Genomic DNA, 22,441 nt, shown 5'->3' on the forward strand with positions numbered 1-22,441 from the left:
GCGATGAGATGCGAACAGATCTTTCGAGGGTGGTACATCCCTTGAAGATCGTCTGAGCGACCCTGCGAGCAAGGGACCATTCTGCTGGTCCCGACACCCTTCCTCGTGACAGATTGTGCGCGAGGATGCTGGTGACGCCAGCGATGTGTATCGCTCTCATCGTAATCTGCCTGAACTTGCACCACCCTATCAGGTGTCGTGCATGCAGGCTCAATCGTGGTGGCCCGGAGTCCCCTTGTCTGTTGGGGTAGGCTACCACGGTTGTGTTATCCGTCAGGACAACGGTATGTGATTCCATCGATCACCTCCTCGTAAGCGAGGAGGTTGATGTGAAACTCTGTCTCTATGGCCCCATAGGCCCGAGGCGGAGTCTCCGTGGATGTGGACCCCCAGCCCCGCTTTTGGCTATGGTCGTCACTACGTGACATACCGGGGTGCAGGAACCTGACACCCTGGGTCAAATTGGGCTGATGGGTCCACCACCAGAGTTCCTCTCGCGATCTCCGACAACGGAACCGCGAGGATATTGGGTGACGAATGGGCCTGCAAGCAGGCTAGAAGGTGTAGTTGGGTAAGCCTAACGAGAAAGCGGCAGTACAGTACGAGGTCTACCATACTGGCCATTAGGCCTACCACCTTCATCCATGCCACAGCGGGTTTTGCCGAGACTCGGCCAAGAGTCAGGCACACCGCACCATGTTCGTCACCCGCTCGGGTGAGAGCACCGCGAACCCCTCCGTGAGGGTGATCTGGGCCCCTACAAATAGTGGTGTCTGCGTCGGGACCACGCTGGACTTTTGAGCTGATCAAAAATCCAGGGTCCGCACCCACGGACTATCAACCCCATGAGACCGTAGTCTTCAGTGGAGTGCGTCCGTATATGAGCCAAACGTCCAGGTAGCAACTGATGTTGACACCCCTGTGCTTCAGATGCGCTGCCACCGCTCTGACCAAGAGTGTTAAACACCCTGGGAGAGATGGACAGGCGGATGGCGGTATCAAAACTGGTAATTTTGATCCTGTACCTAGAAGCGCAGATGCCTCCGATCTTGAGAGGCGATTGGCATATGCAGATAGGCGTCCGAGAGATCTAGCGATGCTGTTCCCATGCCCCTGATGGGGCAGGCTAGCACCGGCGAGAGTCCCCATTCTGAACCTCTTGGGCCTGAAGAAGCGTGTTCAACGGCCTGCGGTTCCGGATGGGGCTCCCGTCGCCGGTCTTCCTTGGAGCCAATGGCTCCAAGATCACCCGTAGAACGGGGTAGACGGGACAATCGCCCGCTTCGTGAGAAGCTGTGTGATCCCTGTCAGTAGTGCCCGACGCTGGGGGCCGTCTGGCGGCACTACTGTGGACCTCTGAAAGTGCAGGCGAATGTGGGGAGACGGGGTTGCCAGTCTGTAACCCCCACTCACCACTGACCATACCCAGGCGCTCAAAGAGATGGTTTCCCACCTCTGGGTGAAAGCCATAAGCGGTCGATCCACTGGGAGATCCCCTGTGGAAAAACGCTGAGCCCCCAGGAATGCTCTGCCTAGCTTCCCTTGGAAGAGCGCTTGCTCTTCTTCGGGCTTGCCAGCTGTTCCTGTGCTACCCTTGCGCCTCCCAGAAATGGGTGCTGCAGAGGTAGTGGGCTCGGGTACTGTTGGTGGTGCACGGCCTGCTGAAGTCGGAGCTCCTACCCATGGTAAGGGCAGTTTCGACCTCTTCAGAGTGCTCCGTTGGTAGCTTCTTTGCACGGTCCTCCACCGTGGCGCAGAAGCATCCAAAGAGAAAAAGGGACCCTGCCTTTCCATCGCGTTGAGCGATTGGAGTGGCAGGCCCCTCCCCCCGGCGCTGAGTGGACACCCTATGGGCTAGGCCCATGGAGCTCTCGTTGAGGCTAGCTGTTAGCACCGCTAATAGGCTCACCTCGCGGCAGAGCTCAGATGTTGTCTGAGCGTGATACGCTTGACGACATGTGGGTCCCTCTCGGATCCCCTCAGGTAGGTCTCGTGGTCCTCCGCGTTACACGCAGAGAAGCGTGCAAGCACGCGGCGCGCCATAGCTCTACTGAGCTCGACAGCCCCACGATATCTACCCGTGAGGTTTGCCGGGAATGAGAGTGCAGGCGTCCCCTGTGAGGAAGCAGCAGCTGAGCATCCTACTGAAAGGATCCCTGGTCCTCCTCCATGGACTCCCCTTAGGGGTGTCCGGAGGAAGATCAGTGCTGTTGCTCCCCTCGCGGGGCAGCGGGGAAGGAGACTGTAGTGATGTCACTACCGGACTCAGCTTCGACTCCTTTCCCTCGCCCACAGTATCCGTATCATGCTCTGATGATGACGGTAACTGAGGACGGGCATCTGAAAGCGGATAAGAAGGCTTAACCACTGTGTGGCTCGCCGACTACCTGCCAGCAGAAGAGGAGTACTCCCGCAAGACCCTGAGGTATCCGCCATGGCACCACTGGGTCCGCATGCTCTCGCAGCCGTCGTCCTAGCGCTAGCAGCACGGGGCCTACCCTGATCAAGATCTGGGTTAGCCCCATGCCGGCTGGCCTGGTCAACAGCTGATGATGGTACTGCGTGGCCATCGCTGGCGACACTTGCCACGGTGCTGGGCCGTGGAAGAAACACCCTGCGGCGGGTACCACGGGCATACCCGCCGCAGCTGACCCTGAAAGGATCCGCCACCAGGGTAACCCCATGGTACTGCAGTACCAGCACCGCCTCCCCTTGTTGCCACAGAGACTGTGGCGACTAAAGCGGTGCTGCGGTACCGGTGCGGTATCAGCGTGGGTACCGTGAGGGTTCCCAACTGTGGACCGCTGTACCCTCGCCACACTGCGTTCCCTGTTTGGGGATCAAGCTGTGTGCTGGCGTGGTACGGCGCGGTACTAAGCGAGGGTGCCCGTGAGGGCTCCGGCTGTGTACCACTGTACCCATGCCTCACTGCGTTCCCCGCAAGAGATCAAGCCGTGTGTATGGGTACCCGCTATCTGGGCTGTCCCTTGGCTAGAGGGAGCTTGCCTAGTACCACGGGTAGCTGAGCGGGCATACCCCCGATCAATCACCTCGCCACCTGAATAGGCAGCGTCAATCAATGGAGCTATGCCCTGTTGATTTGACAGTGATCGATCAAGAGAGGGTAATTGACCCATTGACGGTAATGGATCACCCACGCTCCGCTGGCTCTCGAGGACATAAGTGGGTTGTTGATCAGCTAGGCTGTTCAAGCTACTTACTGTACCCTCTAGAGCTTCGCCCAAGGTCGCTGTGTGTGGCGGACCACTCACGGCAGCTATGGGCGGGTGCATAGCGGCTACCACTGAAGTCAAGCCGTAGCTCGTCTTTGTAGCTGCCCCCGAATGCACCTGGGTCGCTGTCCCGTGAGAGACTGCGAGCCCAACCCCTGAATAATCGCCAGCCAGTCCCTGTGGACAGCCAGCAGCTATTCTAGGGCCCAGGGTATCACTCGGCGGTCCCGCCATGGAGCGCTGCCGTGTGACAACCCCAGTTGGTTCTGCTAAGACTACACCCACAGCGTTAGCCGAGGTATCGTCTCTGCTGAACCCATGCATGCTAGGGTTCAACCCAGGCAAGCCCGGGTACCCTTGCATGCTGCCCGTCGCTGGCTACTACTGTGGCTGTTTGAGCCCGTGAGACATGCCTGCAACAGGCGGGTGTCCTCCTGCTAAAAACCCGTGAGGATTTTCGCTAGAGGGCTGGTATCCTCCTGCTACAAAACCCGCTAGGGTTTTCGCTGGTGGTTACCGCTCTGCTGCCTGCTACTTTGCTCCGGCGTATAGTCAGTGCTTTCGCTGGCTGCTGAGCCTTTGGACGCCGCTTAGCAGTCCCGAAGGAACCGCCTGCTTGTCCGGGGACCGAGCCCCTTAAGCAGACCTGCCATGACCCATAGGGGCTGTCACAGCAGAATCTACCGATCGACTGGTATCCTCCTGCTGCAAAACCCGCTAGGGTTTCCGCTGGTGGTTACCGCTCTGCTGCCTGCTACTTTGCTCCGACGTATAGTCAGTGCTTTCGCTGGCTGCTGAGCCTTTGGACGCCGCTTAGCAGTCCCGAAGGAACCGCCTGCTTGTCCGGGGACCGGAGCCCCCTTAAGCAGACCTGCCATGACACATAGGGGCTGTCACAGCAGAATCCACCGTATCGACCTTACCAGTGCCCTTGGTAGATTTCTTCTTCGTCTTATGGCGATGACGGAGCCTATCCCAATCGTCAAGCTGGAACTCGGAGAGTCCTAAGCAAAAGAAAGACATCTAGAAGATCGTGAGCACTCCCTGTGGGTGAAACAGAGCGGGTGTGGGGCCCGCGCCGTCACCAGGGAAGGGCAAGCCCGACAGGGCCGAGGCGAAGCGAGGAGAAAGGGAGGGGGCTACCCCCCCCAACACGCGACTCAAGCCCAGTAAGCAAACCTGAGCACGGAGGCTGGTCGCTAACGTTAGTGGTAAAGTAAGGACTGGCTAACTTTATTACTAAAATGTCAGGCGGGTCCCTACCAATCCCCACCGTATGAATATCTGATTAACTCGTCTTTATTGGACGGTAATGAAGACATAACGATAGAGTAATCACCCTAACATAGCAACAATAACCTACCGTACATGAAATACAATGTGTATGTACAAACATCTATTGTAACTTACAGGCTGCAATGGTTGTTTTACGTGGGAAACAAAATGAATGGCATCAACGAACGGCCATTTTGAATTGCTCGTGTGTCCCGTATAAACGGAGGCACGATATGTAGCTAAGTTTTGGATCGTTTTTTGTCACTTTTTCGCCAGAAAATGCCGTCAAAACTATCCTCAGCGAACAATACCGGTTTGGTTTTACCTAAGGTGTGAAACTACAACCGTATATCTCGTTTTGGTCGAGAAATTGATACACAGTGCTATGAACAATCGATAGGCACGTCTGTGTCAGTCGGAGACCAAGGAGGATAAGGGGCGATCATATGGTGTGGCGTCACCTTTTGGGTGAGTCCACCGGGGATCGGGGTTTTGTTATTTATTCATTTATGTGGGACAAAATGACTATTGGTTTTTTCCGCATCTCGGGATCGATGCAAGAAGTATCTTAATCAACATCGGAAAGCGGTAAGATCGACCGGTGTACTGAGTCCAATCATTTTATCAAAGCTTCAAGGTAATCAGACTAGCACAGTTTTGAAAACCTTAACATACAGCCACATACACCCCCAAACACCCATACCGAATTTAGGACTGGTAAAGCCAAATTTGCAATTGCAAATATTGCGGGTATATAAATAGTCAAGGGTAAATGATAACATTGGCTGAATTACTAACAGGTCACAGACCTTGGCTTCATGAAGACATTTCACATCCATGTATTTGTATTAAAATCTCTCACTTTCATTATCTCTACATAAATATGGAAAGCTCTCAGTAACTATCAGCTTGAATGTCTCAATTCTCAGACGCCAAGTAGAGCTGGCAAACATATTGAACTCACCTGCACATGGAATGCTCTAGCTAACTGATAGCAGCTCTCTGCTTGGATGGCTTCATTCTCTGTCCCATGGAAGGCATGTAGGGCAAGATGTTGTACTTTGGTATAATCCTAAAATACAAAAGAATCAAAGATTTATGAAATCAAGTTTATTTAGAGTAGACCAGAAGTTTAATGATGCTACAGACAAAAATAGTTTGGCTAAGGGGGGTGTCAAAAAGTGAAGTGTTTTTACTTTAAAATGCAATTGGTCTGTAATTGTTGTATAATAATTTGAGCTAAACACATATCCAGGTCTTCCAGGGAGACCAGTTCATTTGTATTGATGGAATTTCGTGAATAAAAATGAATAAATATATCACCGATACCTACATGTAGACACACAAGTCACATTATTTCTGTTATACAATCGTCAGTCACATCAAATAGTTTTGGCAAAACCCATAGTGGCATATGTGTGCTGCATTGGGAAGTGTTAAGTTCACATAGTAACACATAACTTTTGGCAATTAAGTATTGGTAAGACTATGATATCACAATATCTTGGTATCATGAAGCTAATTTTTATACATCTGCTCACAACAAGTGACTCGTCAACAATTGCTATGCAGTACACTGTACATACTGTACGTTTCTCAAGTTGAAAAATTGCGACCAAAAATCACTATTTATCAACCACTATTTGCTACGACCCCTGCCATCTATCCGCCAGTATGTGATGCGACCAACGAGATCAAATGTTAGTTACCTTCTTAAAGAAGAAATGATTGGCCAGATGATTAAGCACCATAGGATTGCCAGAATCAATGGTATAGGCCCTAGACAGCAGCTGTACACCAATACGTATAGCATCTGCTGCCTTGCTGTTCAATTCCAAGATGGCCAGTCCTACGATTGCACCAATACAGGTAGGATCCAGTTCCAGAGCCCTCTGGAATGCCAGTCTGGCCTTGCCCTGCTTGTTGAGCTTCATGAAGCAATGTCCCATGCCAAGACGAACAGCAGCTGTGGGTTTATAATGAATGAACAGAAATCATGTTATTTGAAAGGAAAGGATTTCTTCACATGTCATATCTGTTATCAAAACATTATTTTAACATGAATTTTACAGTGAAATTCTCTGAATTGTACAAGTCTATGCTAAGGGTCAGACCTTTGCACGATCACATTCTTTGTGCCAAAAATTGCATTTGTTGACATTTTGCATTTTTTGATGTCCATTGCTCTTTTCAAAAATCTGAATCAAAAGTTAAAATCAAATTAATGGGTTTCAAACTGTTACCTTGATTTTAAACATAAAATGCACTATACAAGCTGTGAAATAAAAATGTTTAAACTCAAACACCCTGTAATTTGCTCCTGAAACTCTCAGAAATGAATCCTGGGTTTCTCTACTGAAATTTCTTCCCACAATACAATACAATACGCGGGGTCTAACAGCACTTTGTTAGCTTGCACCCCACTACAATCTGTAGAATGTACAGTATACGTTTTTGTGCGACATACGCTACGGGTTGTTCCCGGTTACGCAATGAGAGGGTAAGTTCAGTCAAAATGACTTCCAGTTGAGAAACACAGGATCAACGTATAGCTATGACAAAACATTTTAAAATGAAAATAGGAACTGTACAATCTATATAATAATACGCTATTCTCTGTCTCTCTGTCTGTCTGTTTGTCTGTCTGTCTGTCTGTGACTGCTAATGTGAGGCCGTTGTAGGTCGTGATGGGGGCCCAAACTTGGTGGGTGGGTGTAGTTCTGTCCTGGCAAGAAGAAGTTTATGTTAGTTAAGTCATCTGACCCCGGGTCCCCCTCCCAGGGGTCATCTGAGGTCAAATTACTAAAAACTGTCGTGTGAGGCCGTCGTAGGTCTTATGGGGCCCAAACTCTGTGGGTGGGTGTAGTTCTGTCCTGGTAAGAAGAAGTTTATCTTCGTTAAGTCATCTGACCCCGGGGCCCCCTCCCAGGGGTCATCTGAGGTCAAATTACTAAAAACTGTTGTATGGGCATGAAAGTTGGTAGGTACAGACAACATTTTGAGCCAAAATTGTAGAAGGTCATTTTGGGGTCATTCGAGGTCACCCAGGGGTCATCTGAGGTCAAATTACTAAAAACTGTCATATGGGCATGAAACTTGGTGGGTACAGACAACATTTAGAGCCAAAATTTTGGAAGGTAATCTTGGGGTCATCTGAGGTCACCCACGGGTCATCTAAGGTCAAATTAGTACAAACTGTCGTACGGGCATAAAACTTGGTGGGTTCAGTCATTATTTAGAGCCAAATTTTTGGAAGGTCATTTTGGGGTAACCAGAGGTCATCTGAGGTCAAATTAGTAAAAACTGTCATATGGGCATGAAACTTGGTGGGTAGAGTCACCATCAGCCAGGTAATCGCGCCCGGCCGAGAACCGCCAAATATGGGTAACCGCCTAGTACTCAAAGAAATTAAAGGATCCCACTTTATTAAAAGTGGATGTAAATGGGCAACATATCCATTTCCTGAAAATCCATGTGGCCGAGGGCTTGCATGCGGTATTGAACATTTTTGGGGGGTGTATCACCCCCTCCTAAAAGTTTTTTTGGCTTTTTTTATGATGAATTATCATCATCCAATTCCAAAAATGGAATTTTTTTTTTACATTTCCATCTTTTTTTGGGGGGGCCAAATTCCCTGAATTTCGGTAATTTCCGGAAGATTTACATCCCTGTATTAACATTATGCAAAAACAGCATTAACCTAAATCAGATGAGTGTAATTTCATTCAGCAATAATAAGCTAACAAACCACTTGCACTACCAAGTACTGATCCTGTGACACTGAAAAACACCTTGGCTAGCACCATAAGAACAAAAAAGAATGTAAAATCAAGATTGTCAGAATCTGATCCTTGAAATTATTTTGAGTATTTTTTTTGTAATAATACCTGGACATCCTGGATTTGTTCTCAGTGCTTTCTTATAATAAGCTAGTGCTCCTCTGTAGTCTTTTTTGTTGAAAGAAATACATGCTTTTCCTGAAAGTAAAAAAATATCACATGAATTTAAAAAAAAGGGTTTAATTTCTATTAAAGAAAGTGCTGTAAATAAATTATACATTCACATGCAATTACCATCACAATATAGAATCCTGAACTGCCTGTATTTACATAAAAGAAACCAAAACTGTAACTATATACATACAATGTACAGTGCATTTACCAGAATATTTTGTATCTTGAGATAAATGCAGCAGTTAAATCTCTTAGCAGCTTATGCACCAACTCTAAAAGCTCAAAAAGATAACTGAAAAATATGTTTACCAATTGATCTAGGTAGTCCAAAAATTACATTTAGATTGGCAACAAAATATTACTGTGAGGATATCTTGCCATTTTAACTATCTTATATGATGATGGGAAGGAAATGTTACCTAGTAGAGCTGGAATGTTGTTGGGAGACTGGTTCAACACAAAATTAAACTGAGCATCAGCCTGGTCCATTTTGTCTCCTTCCAGGAGACAGAAACATGCACGGCCCAACAAGTGATTCTGAATGAAGAAAAATATCATTTGCAAGTTTAACTGACTGAAAGAAGGTTGTAAATGCATCAAAACAACAGCCTGAGCACTTACAAAATAAAATGTCTTTAGGATTACTGGATTACTCATATTTATGTTATGAGCTATAAGGAAAGATAATTTCTAGCTTTAATTTGTTTTTGGTTTTTTTCTGAAATCATATTTTCAGATAAATGATCACCATCCCAGACCATTATCATATCCCTAAGCTTAACCTTAAACCTAATCCTAGACCCAGCACAAATCTTAACCAAATTACTAATCCTAAATCCTAATCCTTACCCTAATCCTAAAACATAACCCTAATCCTATTATCTCTTGGGCAACTGCAGTTGTTCTCAAGTTTTGCCATCAGGAGAAGTAATTCAAAAGCACAAACTCAGATTGTTTCACAAAGCCTTATAATCATTCTTAATAATAATATATAACTCCCCAACATCATAATTGTTTTTCTTTCTAGTGTCCACATAATCCTTCTCACATTCCTTTCCCCTTTCTACATGTACCTCCCTTGTTTGGTATGCTCCCTCCCTGATTCACTCATGTAATCAGTGATCATACATACCATGTAAGTCAATGTGTAAAGCAGCATGGCATGTGTGAATAATTCCTTCCTAGAAATCTCTATTCTTTTCCTTTCTAGCTTGAGTGAATAACTGTCGAGCATCATAGTTGTTTCCTCACTCATTCCCTCCCTTCCCTTTTTCATTCCTTGCTTGATTTCTCATTCACTCACACGATCATACATAATAATCTTATCAGCTACTGTGAAAAAGCAATGCTGCCTGAATGAGTAACTCCACAGCATCAAAGTTGTTTCCTTTCTTGCTTACTGGATGCAATTCCTACCTCACCCCCCACCCCTTCCTTTCTCCTCCCTTGCTTGTTTTCCCACTCCCTCCCTCATTGACTCACCTGATCGTACATAATGATCTTATCAGCCATTGTGTAAAGCAATGTTGCCTGTGTGAATAACTCTTTCTTAGCATCTTTGTTCTTTTCTTTTCTAGCTTGCTGGACATAATATGCTGCTAGAGTGTCAAGTGCAGTCATCTGATCTTTCTCATTGCCTTGGTAATTCAAATGGGCATCTGTTTGCCAGGATCCAAAGATCTTGACAAAGTCATCCACTTTGTTTTGTTTGTAGTACTCCAACTGTTGCATAAAATTCACAAAAAAGATTTGGTCAACATTATGGTTTTTATTGTCAAATAACAATTTGTTCATGTTATTTGTATGTCATGCTAGATAACACCTAAATGGGAGATGAGTATGCTGGCTTTATTTGGAAAATATAAACCGTCAACTGCTTAAAATTCTTCTTATGAATAGTAGTGACTTAATCATAATGATATTGACAGTTATTTACTGACCTGACCATCTTTTCACATAAACACCAAATGTCTGTATTACTATTAATTTGACATTACTACCGGTCAGGGTTCGATTTAGAAAATAAAATTTACATGCACAACTCTGATTTTTTCCTCAAAATGGGCTGAATAACACAAAATTTTGCATGCACAGGCAAAATTCTACATGCACAGAGCCAAAGTTACATGCACAAATGCATGTAAAACCACTCTAAATCGAACACTGCTACCGGTACCCAGGATGTCCCTTTTGAAGAGCTATATTTAGAGTAGTTTCATCAACTTTCATGAGGAAGGTGCCCTGTTCAATTCTTAGTCATATTAAGCTGTAAGCCTATTGATTCTAGACGCATTCCTGCATTGCATTCATATCTAGAAACCTCATATAGGCAATTCCAAACATTGCTGAATGATGAAAAATGCATGTGTACATATTTTTACAGCAAATTATAAACCATACATGTATAGGTTCCTACTGATGAAAATAGTGCACATTAGGTCAGTGCATCTCAGATTGCTTTGAAAATTGCAAAAAACATCGCAAAACACTTGAATGTAATCTTAAGTTAAAATCAAAAGGGCCAAGAGTATGGAAATTGAGTTTGCCATTTAAAAGTAATCTCTAATATAATGCAGCCCATACACGATCAATTTCATTGATCAATATTGGGGACCCTGAGGACTGGATACAAAATAATATTTCTCTTCAATATTATTGAAGAAATCTAATCTTGTTTGATTTTATTGATGGCTGGACACTGGACAATAAATTCACTATTATGTTTGTGTGTACAGTTCACAATGGTAGATTTTGTATCTATTCTAGGGTCTTTGACATTGATCAAATTGATTATAATTTGATCAGCTCGTAATCGGCGGGAATTGTTAGGCTTTTAACACTAGGCCGAAAAGTAGATCCAAGTTAACAGTGTTATAGTTGACCTGTCTGGTCTATATTGTGTTTGTTAAAGAAAGAAGACAAAGTATTGGGCTTGCATTAATATAATTTGCGATGTTCTGGGGAGATGTCACAAGACAATTATCAAAATAAAATATATTGGTATTTATCCGCGATGTTATAAGGCCCGCAGATTACGAGCTGATCAAAGTATAAGTGTATGGGCCGCATTAGGTCTTAGGAACTACCTTTGATTGAATTCCTAGATGCAAACAAGAGTTGCAAGTTACTTACCCCAAGAGTAAGCCATATGTTAAGTGGTGCATTTTCTTGTTTCAGGATACTAAGCACTTCATCACCTTCAGGTAGCTGGTCCAAATCAAGTTCTATTACCTACAAAGAATCAGGGAAATAAAGAAATATTAATTACTAGCATGTTCAATTGTTCACCATTCATACATAATCTTTAATATTTTTAGGGGATGTCCAATGTTCAGCATATATTTGAATTCCTCATCAAATTTCCCGTTCTCCGTCCAGGCCTTTGAATTTCTCTTTACAGCTAAATTATTTGTTTGGAGTTGTTTCTTTGATATATCATCACCATTAATGTCCTACAAATGTGACACTATCAAGTCCAAAATTTTAAAATTGGAAAATTCAGGACCACTCCATAGACACCCCTTAAAAAGTTTAACTCCATTCATGGTGAGCAGTGAGTGAGTATGTCAAATCAAACTTCAACAACCCCAGACTAACATAATTACGCTCTCGTCAACTCAAAGAAGAAAACTGAAAAGGCTTAAAAAAATTTTTAGTGGTAGAGCAGAGGTGTTATGACACATGATTTCTAATTCAACACTTCGTCAAGGAAAAAATATGACACTTGTTGATTGATTAGATTAAAATCATGCCGAAGATTGCTGAATTCCGGCGTTGTAAACATACTTCCTGTTTTGTTCTACTTCCACCGTTCCGGGTTTGGGTCAATTTCGGGAGGTAATTTTTGACTTTCCGATGAAAACATGATCGTACAGTAAGCTTTTAAAAGCTTAAAAGGGGGTACTACACCCCTGGCCAATTTTGTGTCTATTTTTGCATTTTTCTCAACAATTATAGCGCATAGATGACAAGTAAGATTTAAGGGCAAGAACTACAACTACTGCACTGAAAATTCAGCAACTCAAGGCAAGTAGTTATTGATTTATTGATCAAATATTGGTTTTCCCTCATTTTTGACTGGACTCCACAACTCGTCAACTGTCAGTGTCATGACTGTTGTCTGTGCTGAAATAAAATTTCCAGTGCAGTAGTTTTCGTTCAGGCCAAAACTTCTAGTTGAAGCAAATCAACCAATGTGCGTCTATACTCATTTGAGGTTTTGTACAGAACCGCGAGAAGAAGCCAAGGACATGAATGAAGCCTAATAACTAAGGACAAATTGTCAAGGTTGTTGAATTCCTCAGTTTCACATTTTCGACTTGAATCGTAACATTTTAAGTCCATTCAATGGATAAATTATAGAGACTATTTAAGCTAACAACTCAATGGAATGTATACTTTAATATTTGAACTTTCATATCATAAAACAAAAGAAAGCAAATCCCATTACAAGAATCTTTATTTACCTCATCTGTATCCCGCAGTGGGATCTCCACCGTTCCTCTTGCCGGAGCAGCCATTTTGTATGCTCATTCAGGACGCACAACACTATATCAGACAGACTATATAATTGACAAAGGATCAAAGCAATTATCATTCCATCATTTTAGGGCTAGGGTCATTTTCTTCGGAAGGGATGGGGTCCCAAATAATATACGGGGGAGGGGGGTCATAAATATTTGGAAAGAAAAATAGGGGGTCATAAATTTTTGATGACCAAAATGTAGGGAGTACCACAGATGACCACAGATAGATAGGCCTACGGTGTTTATTTTATTCAAAAAGACTAATTTCAATACAATTTTCAGTATCCTGTTTTAGGGGTAAGTAAGGTGTATCGGTGGTGGGGGGGCATAAAATTTTGTTGCCGAAATAGGGAGGGTCGTAATTTTATTGACGCCGACTTTTTGTAAATTGGGACCCTCCCCCCCCCCCCCCCCCTAGCTCCCCCTTCCGAAGAAAATGTAATTTTCAATCAAAAACAAGAACTGTCTTTGAAAGGACAAAGTAACGAATGAAGATTCAACAGTAGGATAAACCTATTAAAACCAGAAAGCACTTCAGTATTTTATTGATTCTAAACTCCCCACTGATGATAATTTTAGTAATTTTGAAATTATGTTTGGAGTGCACAATGATGATTTTCTTACGTATATTTTTCTCCCTGATTTTTGGTATAAATTTTATATATAGGCCTAGATCCAAACTCTCTAATAGCTTCTAATGTGATTCCTTCTTTCGGGGCTCTTAGATTATTTCTTCTATCAAAGTGGGAAGATTGAGTATAAATTGCTAAAAAGGAAGGAAAGTTGGGGGCCCTGGGCCAGGCCAAAATTTGGAGGCCCCCAAACGCAGGAAGGCATGTGCACTCAAGTGGCCAAGTGTTTAGATTCTACTAGGATATTTGCGCGCGAAGCGGGCAAAAAAATTTAATTTTAGACTATTTTAGCCCAAATTTAAGCTGAATTTTGCGAAGCGCGCAAATTGTTCAATTCTTGTATCCTATTTTAGCCCAACATGGTGTTTTTCGGCTAAAATGGAACTCGGAGGCACTTGAAGTTTGCATAATAGTGTTTCCATACTGATTTCCTAAGCCTTTTTAGAGCGTTTATTTTAAAAATCACCCCCCCTCGGCTTGCCAAAATTGCTCCTCCCCAGGCTCCCCCCCCTTTCGACTCGCTAAAAATGTCTCCCCCCCATTTTATCCTCCCACCAGGGCTCATAATTATTGCACATCCCCTATTGTCAATGGCATTTTCTTTTACTTTTAATTTTTACCATCTCGACCAAGTTAATTCAGCGGATTGGCAAAACTATTCTTTTTCTGATTCATATGACAAACAATTTCTAACAAAAATCGGAGCTAAGTTGAAATTTTCGTTGCCTGAAAATGAGATTTTATACAGGTCTTAGCTAAAACTCATGATACATTTCTTTAATCCTTGTGATCAGACGAGTCAGTCATATTGTTTAGGGGTGGTGCAGTAATTATCTGTACCCCCGGGGTGGTGAATTCTCAAAATGGTCTGCCAAAATTGCTTGCTCCCCCCCCTTTGGCCGTGCCAAAAATCTTTGGAAATTTTGCATAGTGTGATTGAACGTGTTCCTAACGTTTTCCTACACCTTTTTAGGGCGTAAGTAGAATCGGTGCCCAGTGCCCAAAATCGCTTCCCCCCCCCCTTTCGACCTGCCAAATATCGCTTGACCCCCCCGTTTGACCTGCCAAAAATGCTTGCCCCCCCTTTTGGCCTGCCAAAAATCTTTGCCCCCCCGTCCCCTATAATTCACCTCTCCGGGGGCACCCCTAATTATTGCACCACCCCTAACTAAGATTGGAGCATTTTCGGGGTGTTTTTTTTTAAACTTCATTTTAAAAGTTCGACCAAGATTCTGCTCTTTAACATGTTTAAACCAATTTTCGTAAAACCACGGAGCCCTCTCATCAGTCTGTTATAAGGGGGAGCGAGGAGTCCAGCAGAATTTCTCTCCCCTGGATCCACTTGCTGTTCATAATAATATAATTTTAGGCCTACCAGATTCTAAAATTTGACACACCATCGCCGATTTTACAAACTTGATTCGATTTTTTCAGAATTTCTTATTCAGGGAAAATTAAAAAAGTACCACTTTATTTCACCCGTAGGCCCTATACATATTTATTCATCTCAAACTTGATTACCTGCAAACTTGATTAAATTGAAAATGCAGGTCTTTGTTTCCTCTATTCAGATACTTTGATTGAAACACCCAGCTTGAAACACATGTAGTGCGCCCTTTACTTTATGTCTAAAATTAATTTGTTAGTCTTTTAATGTATACGCATAGACGCTTTACTGTGCGGATTGATCAGGCTAGCAGAAAGAGGACTGATAAAGTTAGGCTACATGATCAATATAGGTATGGGCAAATTGATTATAATTGAAGCTTCTAAAAAATTTCAAAATGAAAGCTCCGATTGTTCGGAAATATTTTTTTTGGGGGGCTGGAAAAATATTTTCGCGTGTAAAATTTTTAACCCCCCCCCCCCCTCTTCGTGAACCCAAAACTTTTTTGACCCCCTCTTAAAGCCATATTATAACATTTCTGTAAAAATAGATTAGTATTTATTTTCCATAAAATGGGGGGGGGGGGGGCTGTGTCTAATAGCCTAAATTGTTTTTCTCTTTCTATAAAAAAAAAAATTATTATTATGTGTGTATTATATTGTTGAAATCAAATTTGTTGGCAGTAAATAGCACCATGGCTGTAAAGATTTTAAAAAATAGTAACCGATATTATAAGGAGCTGTGCAAAGTATTTTTAACGGCTCGCCAAAAATCTCGGCCCGCCAAAAATCGTTTGCCCCCCCCTCGGCCTGCCAAAAAATTTTGCCCCTGCCCCTTTTAAACATTTTGATTTGCACAGTGAGCGCAACGAGCAGGAACTTGAAGTTGAAAATTGTTCCTCCCCGATCTCCCCCCATTCGACTCACCAAAAATGCCCCCCCATTTTATCCTCCCACCAGGGCTCATAGTTATTGCACATCCCCTAATTGTCAATGGCATTTTCTTTTACTTTTACTTTTTACCATCTCGACCAAGTTAATTCAGCGGATTGGTCAAACTATTAGTCTACTATTCTTTTTCTGATTCATATGACAAACAATAGGCCTATACCATTTCTAACAAAAATCGGAGCTAAGTTGAAATTTTCGTTGCCTGAAAATGAGATCTCGACCAATAAATATGAGCTCAATCGATCCAATTTTATATCAAAAGTGGAAATTTTTGTAAGTTGCAGTTTTTTGCCTTAAAAGTGGGGGGAAACGGTGGGGGGGAAGAAAAATATATGAGAGGGGGAAATGCCTTTCCCCTGTGCCACCACTGCTAATCATGTCCTGCATGGGAATCATGTGATGCGAGCGTAGTGATATTAAACTTTGTTTTGAATGTTTCACTAGGCATGAGTGTGAAAACATTACAGGGCCGGATTTACCATTGGGCCAGATGGGCCCGGGCCCAGGGCCCCCAAAATTTGGGGGCCCCCAATTTGGCCCTGTGCATGTTTCTTTTTAGCCCCAAACCACCCGTATTTCAGGACCAAAATATGCTAACATTGCAAAAGTTTGCTCGCTTCGCGCGCACTTACATATACATAGCAAAATTCACCTTCATTTTGGGCTAAAATTATCCAAAATTTAAATTTTTCGCCAGCTTCGCGTGCACTGGACATTTACATAGCAAAATTCACCTTCATTTTGGGCTAAAATGATCATTGAAATTAAGATTTTTTCGCGCGCTTCGCGCACAAATGTCTTAGAAAAACCGATCTTAATTAGGCCCCTATTTGTAAACCAAAGCTTGGTCGCATGCAGATGCCTTCCTCACGGTGAGTTTGGGGGCCTCCAAATTTTGGCCTGGCCCAGGGCCTGAAAAAGGTAAATCCGGCCCTGGAAAACAATTATTAGTTCTAAAGCTATAGGCCTAGGCGTATTTATAACAGCTGCGTTATATACTTCTTGTGCAGACTTTAAATTAATTAGCTATAGGCCTACATCTATGCATTTGAATGGGGCTTCAACTTCATCAGTCATATAGGCCTACTGCTCAGTGTTTTCTTCGTTTTTTGCCAAGTTGTCATTTCAAAAATACCAAATGACAATTTGCACTTTTAAGCAATTATTTAATATTTATAAACAATTTTAATTTTTTTACACTTGCGCTGGGATCACTGAATGGGTCTAATAATTAGGCCTATGTAGGCCTATACTTTATTCGCTTTTAAGGGCTTAGACCAACAAAAAATTGCAATTTTGCTCAAAAGTTTCCCTCATAAAAGAATTCGATTTACTATTTACGAACCAATAAATAAACCTTCTCTTAATACCCCCTCCCCACTCTTGCAGACATCATTATATAAATAATAACTTGACAATCTTATGTTAGGCACAAAAATGTGACTGAATGTGCCTTTTTTTTTTTTTCGCCCAGTACTATTTTTAAAACGTACATTACTGGTGAAATAAATATAAAAATCGTACGAACGAACGAATAGAATGATGTCATTTCTAATGATCCAATCATTTTGCTCGAATTTGTCATGTGCAAACACATCCGATTTTGAATAAGTAATTAGGTCGAAGTAGGGAGTTTCTATCGCGACGTATTTCATCGTTTATTTTGGTAAGTAATTTACAGATTTTAAACTAAATGATTGGAAATAAAACCGTAAAGTATGGACATAATTTTAGGTAGAAATTTGGAAAATCAGTTCGTGTGTGGAATGTAAAATACGATTGATTGCCATACTTCGTTTATGTGTTTTTATGGAAAATACATTGGTACACTGACATTACACGGGTACCGGCGAATGTAGCACGTAAATCATAATGCAATAAAGGAGCCATTGTTAATACACGGTCATGACCGTGATGACGGACTACCGGTGACGGTGTGTGACATTTTCTTGACAATCAATCATGCAATAATAAATAAGTGTGTCTGTCATCAGTATTAATAATTTAGTAATATCTGTGGTTCATCATCATGTTCATACTTTAGGTATAAGAGGGAAACGTCAGTTTAAAAGGGTTCATACCACTAAATCCGCCTGTTTTTTTTTTTTACCCCATAATTTCCCTCATTTATCGAAGCCCTGCCCTCCTTCCAATACATTAAACCTTGACTTCAAAGTGTTTGGCAACTGTTTAACCTTGATGCAAAAGTAAACCTTGATGCAAAAGTAATAATTTAGTCCCTATATAGCGAGGGTGGTCTAAAGGAAAAGATCGCCACTGTGTTGAAGCGGTTTCCGGTAAAAGTTTATCAATTATCACTATTTATGACTATATTACTAGTCCCAACTTTGCATAAAATATGTGCAAAATCGGTACAACTACAATATTAACAATTTTAGTGTTGCAAATCGTGTTTTGCTAGAACTTGTGAATGTGATCTCTACTAATTTGAACAGAAACGCTAAAATTTGAGTGATGTTTACGATGATGAGCGCATGAACACATGAGGTCAAAACGCGGTTAGCAGTCGGACGTAAACACGGGAAAATCGGGTCTTTTTATATACATGTATAGCGCTATTTTTCTCAAAAAGTAGACCTGAAATATGGTGTCATTTTCAGATATGTTATGCAGAATTTTGTTCTGATTTAAATTAAAAGATGATATCAAATATAATATTTCAAAGTAAGACGTAACTCGACTTATAGCCTAAAAGCGTGACCCCTATTTTGCACGTAAAGTCTATGGAAAGCTATTTTGTGGCATGTACCGGTACAAGTACCCTTAACACATTACTAGTCGGCCAAAATGGCCTAAACCGGCAATACAAATTTACATTGAAATTTGTAAGAACCGCTTGCTCAAGGAAACCTACATTGTACATAAATATGTTGTCTATACTTCACTTGACGTTGACCCAAATATATGATTTTTTTTGGTGATGAGAGACTCGCACATGGAATTTCAGAGGGATTTTGATAGCAGTTCCATTAAAAAAAGCTGTTATCGTCATTAAACTAAGATCTAGAAACACCCCCGAAATGCTTTTTTGGGGAATTTTGCTAGCTGAATCTTTTTTGATGAAAGTCAATCTTTGACTAGATGTAACTTTGCTACGGAAAGTGCTATGACAAAAGGTTTTCAGTGTTGGCTTTCTTTACTCAAGGGCTTTAATTTGATATATAAAATGATGCAGTTTGATGGCAAATTTGAATTCACCTGGCATACCTACATACTTGATACAAAACTGACACTCACCGGCTCACTGGGCATGCACATGCTGAGCGTACGCTGGCGCGTGCGGGTGCAGAGAGTTGAAACTTGAATGCGAGTGACAGCACCGCTGCTGATCAATGTTTTGATGCGTAATTGCCTAAGTAAATCGCCTAATCAGATTAATGGATTATCGCCATATCGGTCTCAGTCGTGAGTCGTTATCAGATGATTGAATCAGCCAATCATTAAGCCCTTCGACTTCGCACTTGATAGTTTCCTGTTTTAGATATTGAAAAAGGGACGAGGTGACTTTTTAAAATTATTTTCTTTATTTAGTTTGAACTATTACAAACAACTATTGACTCGTTTTGGTTTGACTACAGCGGGCATTTAATTATTTCACAACAATATTTGATTTTATAAATAAGTGAAGGTTGAGTTGTACTCATCATAGTCATTGTTCATTCATCATTTATATTGTTGATATTATTTAACTTAAGTCAGAAAATGGCAAATTATAGAAGTACAGTTGAAAGTTATTTTAAAGGAGAAAATTAGAAATAAAAATAAAATAATTAATTATTTTGAGATTTTCAATTTTGGACAGTGGGCGGTAAACAGGAAACTAATAATTAAGTGCGAAGGGCCTTACTCAGAACCCCACATGCCCACTTCCATGTTTACGCTTAGGCCATGGGAATTGAAGTACCGGTAGTAGATTTGCGTCCAGAACTTTTTGAAATCCCACACAGCTTTTTTTCATTATTCATTATTCATTATTTCTATATTCTATTAGGCACAAACGAACTACCCCCATTCACCAATGTTCACGCTGTACAAAGTTAAAAGTAAAGGAGCCGGTTAGCACGCCAGGCACCACAAAGCATGCAAAGTGCATAGCATCGGAATTTTGGTGATCCCCGTTATCTTTTTTACCGTTTGAAGCCAGAGGATGTTTAAAGACATTCCCATGACCCAATGGGGTTTCTGACCTTGGTATGTCTGGTTTTTGTACACATGTGGCAAGTTGACCATACTTTGCATTGGGATTGTGTGCAAATATCTAATATTTTCATCATATTATTTAACATTGAAAACATCGAGACTTAGGAATAAAATTAATGCAGTGAGACAATATGAATGTTTCCTGTAAGAAAATCAAATATCAGTCCTAAGTCTCAACTATTAGCTTGTTGGCTGCCGTTTTAAAATGACCATTTTGTGTGTGTGGCAATGGGGACTTTGCCTCTAAAATTAGGTTATATTGGTCAAATTTCCCAATCATAATGCATTGTAGGAATGCCTTTAAGCCTCCTCTGGTTTGAAGCAGTATCGCGCTGCTCATTAGATATTCATGAACCCAATCACATCACATTCACATGGCCTTAATCGGTAGCTCGGAGTGATTGGGATTGACCAGGCATGTTTTTATGAATGAAATTGTGACCTTAAGGCAGCTGTGTACTCTAGACATTGTTTCTTTCGCAAAATTGAGTTTTTTTGATATGTTTGTACTTTGTTATGTTTTTTATAAATATACAAGGAATGAAAATCCAGATTTGTAAACTCCAACTGCAATATTTTAAGGATTTTATTTCACTAATATTCCACTCGTGTTTGAAATTGAAAAGGAAAGAAAATCTTTGTTGTACCAGCAGGGTACACACGTGCAACAACGCATCGCGTTGCGTATCGCGCAATTTGTTAATACACAAATACGCGACGCGTATCTGCATGTGCGGCGCATCTTATGGAAACACCACGGAAGCACAAAAACCTAGTGGTGTCAAATGGCTCCGTTTTAGCTGATAAAATGTGGGTTTTTTCAAGTTTTTTCCCCCGATTTAAATATCAAGTTATGAATGGATTTCGCTCAAACTTCTCAAGGGGCCGTGGATTTACCCGATGTTTATGTAATGTAAGGTAGAAAAATAAAAACTGCCACATTCTCCTGCGAGATTTGATGAAAGTGCACAATGTGTGACCACTTTAAACTTCAACTGCCATTATTTCAATGTTCATTTTCTTGGTAAAATGACGATTTAGGTACACGATAACTCAATAGATACAGCATCTATAAGCAAATATGATCATCGTAAAAAGCATGATCGACTCAAGAAACGGTTTTCTCATTTTTTAAAATATTTTGGTCTAATTTCCAGGGTTGTTAAGTTAGGCGGTCAAAACCTGTTTTGTCCACAAAGCGGTTAAAACCAGGTTAAAACCGGACAAAACCTGGTTTAAACCGGTCAAAAGTGGTCAATACTAAGAATACGATTCCACATATGGCATAAATGCTGTGATAGAAAATAAACTTCTTGCAATTACATAGTTTATTAATGACTTCAATGCTAATTGGGTTTTGATCAGTCAAATTAATAAATTAAGGAACATTTTGCTCGAGATCTCAAAATCTTGTAAACTAGCTGTTCTGCAGTCTGCACACACTCTAACAATCCGTGTTAACAATTTACAATACCAAGTTCCATTCCGTTTGTATTTTAGATTTAAAGCATTATGTTATATTGCTGACTTAATTAATATTAATTCGATTAATTATTTATGTTACCAAATCATACCACTGATCCCTGGGAAATGATCCTAATTCCTAATTATTGATTAAGTCTTATCTAATAAAAAGAAGAAAAATTCAAAGTTTATTTTGTATGTTATCTAGGAAGTTGATATCCTAAAAACAATGGTAAACAAGAATAACAAACGTTCTACCTTCTTGCTAGTAATTTGTAAGTAATATTGAAATGTAAAGTTTTACATTACAGGCCTACTGTATTATGTACATCATCATGTTGTACATATACACCTATAGTGTCACTTTAGCATATTCAGAATACTATTATTAACTCAAATTATGTATTATCAATAAATGTTCCTTTCTGTTTATGTAAATAGGCTTGGGTTAAGTTGTCTTGAATTACCATGATTACTGCATTAAATGGTGACTTTAAAGTATCAGAATGGGTTTTGACCAGTTTTGACCACTTTTTAGTGGTCAAAACTGCCCGGTTTAAACCAGGTTTTAACCGGTTTTAACCACCCGGTTAAAACCGGGGCGGTTTTAACCTAACAACCCTGCATTTAACAGGCCTGGGATTTCTTGTATCGATCAGTTTCTCCATAGACAATACGTGTGTGAGTGCACGCACACAGTAAATGAAAAATCGTTCTAGTGGAAACTGTATTGAGAGTGGGCATCCCTAATAGTAACATACGCAAGGCAAACTTTTAAATCCTTTTTTTGATCTGTTATA

At 41.5% G+C, this 22,441-nt stretch overlaps 2 protein-coding genes across 10 annotated transcripts in view; one reads left to right on the forward strand and one right to left on the reverse strand.

The window, feature by feature from the left end:
* The window catches only part of LOC140155643 (RNA polymerase-associated protein CTR9 homolog), a 34,718-nt gene extending 21,704 nt beyond the window's left edge, over positions 1-13,014 (reverse strand). Inside the window, exons 1-7 of the mRNA XM_072178561.1 lie at positions 12,928-13,014; positions 11,594-11,692; positions 9,944-10,183; positions 8,881-8,998; positions 8,396-8,485; positions 6,218-6,474; positions 5,473-5,580 (exon numbers count right to left, since the gene is read on the reverse strand). Of these exons, the coding sequence (XP_072034662.1) occupies positions 5,473-5,580; positions 6,218-6,474; positions 8,396-8,485; positions 8,881-8,998; positions 9,944-10,183; positions 11,594-11,692; positions 12,928-12,981 (966 nt within the window). The 5' untranslated portion in view covers positions 12,982-13,014. The remainder of the gene's footprint in view (positions 1-5,472; positions 5,581-6,217; positions 6,475-8,395; positions 8,486-8,880; positions 8,999-9,943; positions 10,184-11,593; positions 11,693-12,927) is intronic.
* Positions 13,015-17,544: 4,530 nt separating this feature from the next.
* LOC140155645 (cytoskeleton-associated protein 5-like) overlaps positions 17,545-22,441 on the forward strand; it is a 67,114-nt gene continuing 62,217 nt past the window's right edge. For all 9 annotated transcript variants that reach the window (XM_072178562.1, XM_072178564.1, XM_072178566.1 and 6 more), the window contains exon 1: positions 17,545-17,622. The gene's annotated coding sequence lies outside the window, so the exon portion shown is untranslated. The remainder of the gene's footprint in view (positions 17,623-22,441) is intronic.

The sequence above is a fragment of the Amphiura filiformis genome, chromosome 6 (assembly GCF_039555335.1).
Source record: "Amphiura filiformis chromosome 6, Afil_fr2py, whole genome shotgun sequence".
NCBI classification, from domain to species: Eukaryota; Metazoa; Echinodermata; class Ophiuroidea; order Amphilepidida; family Amphiuridae; genus Amphiura; species Amphiura filiformis.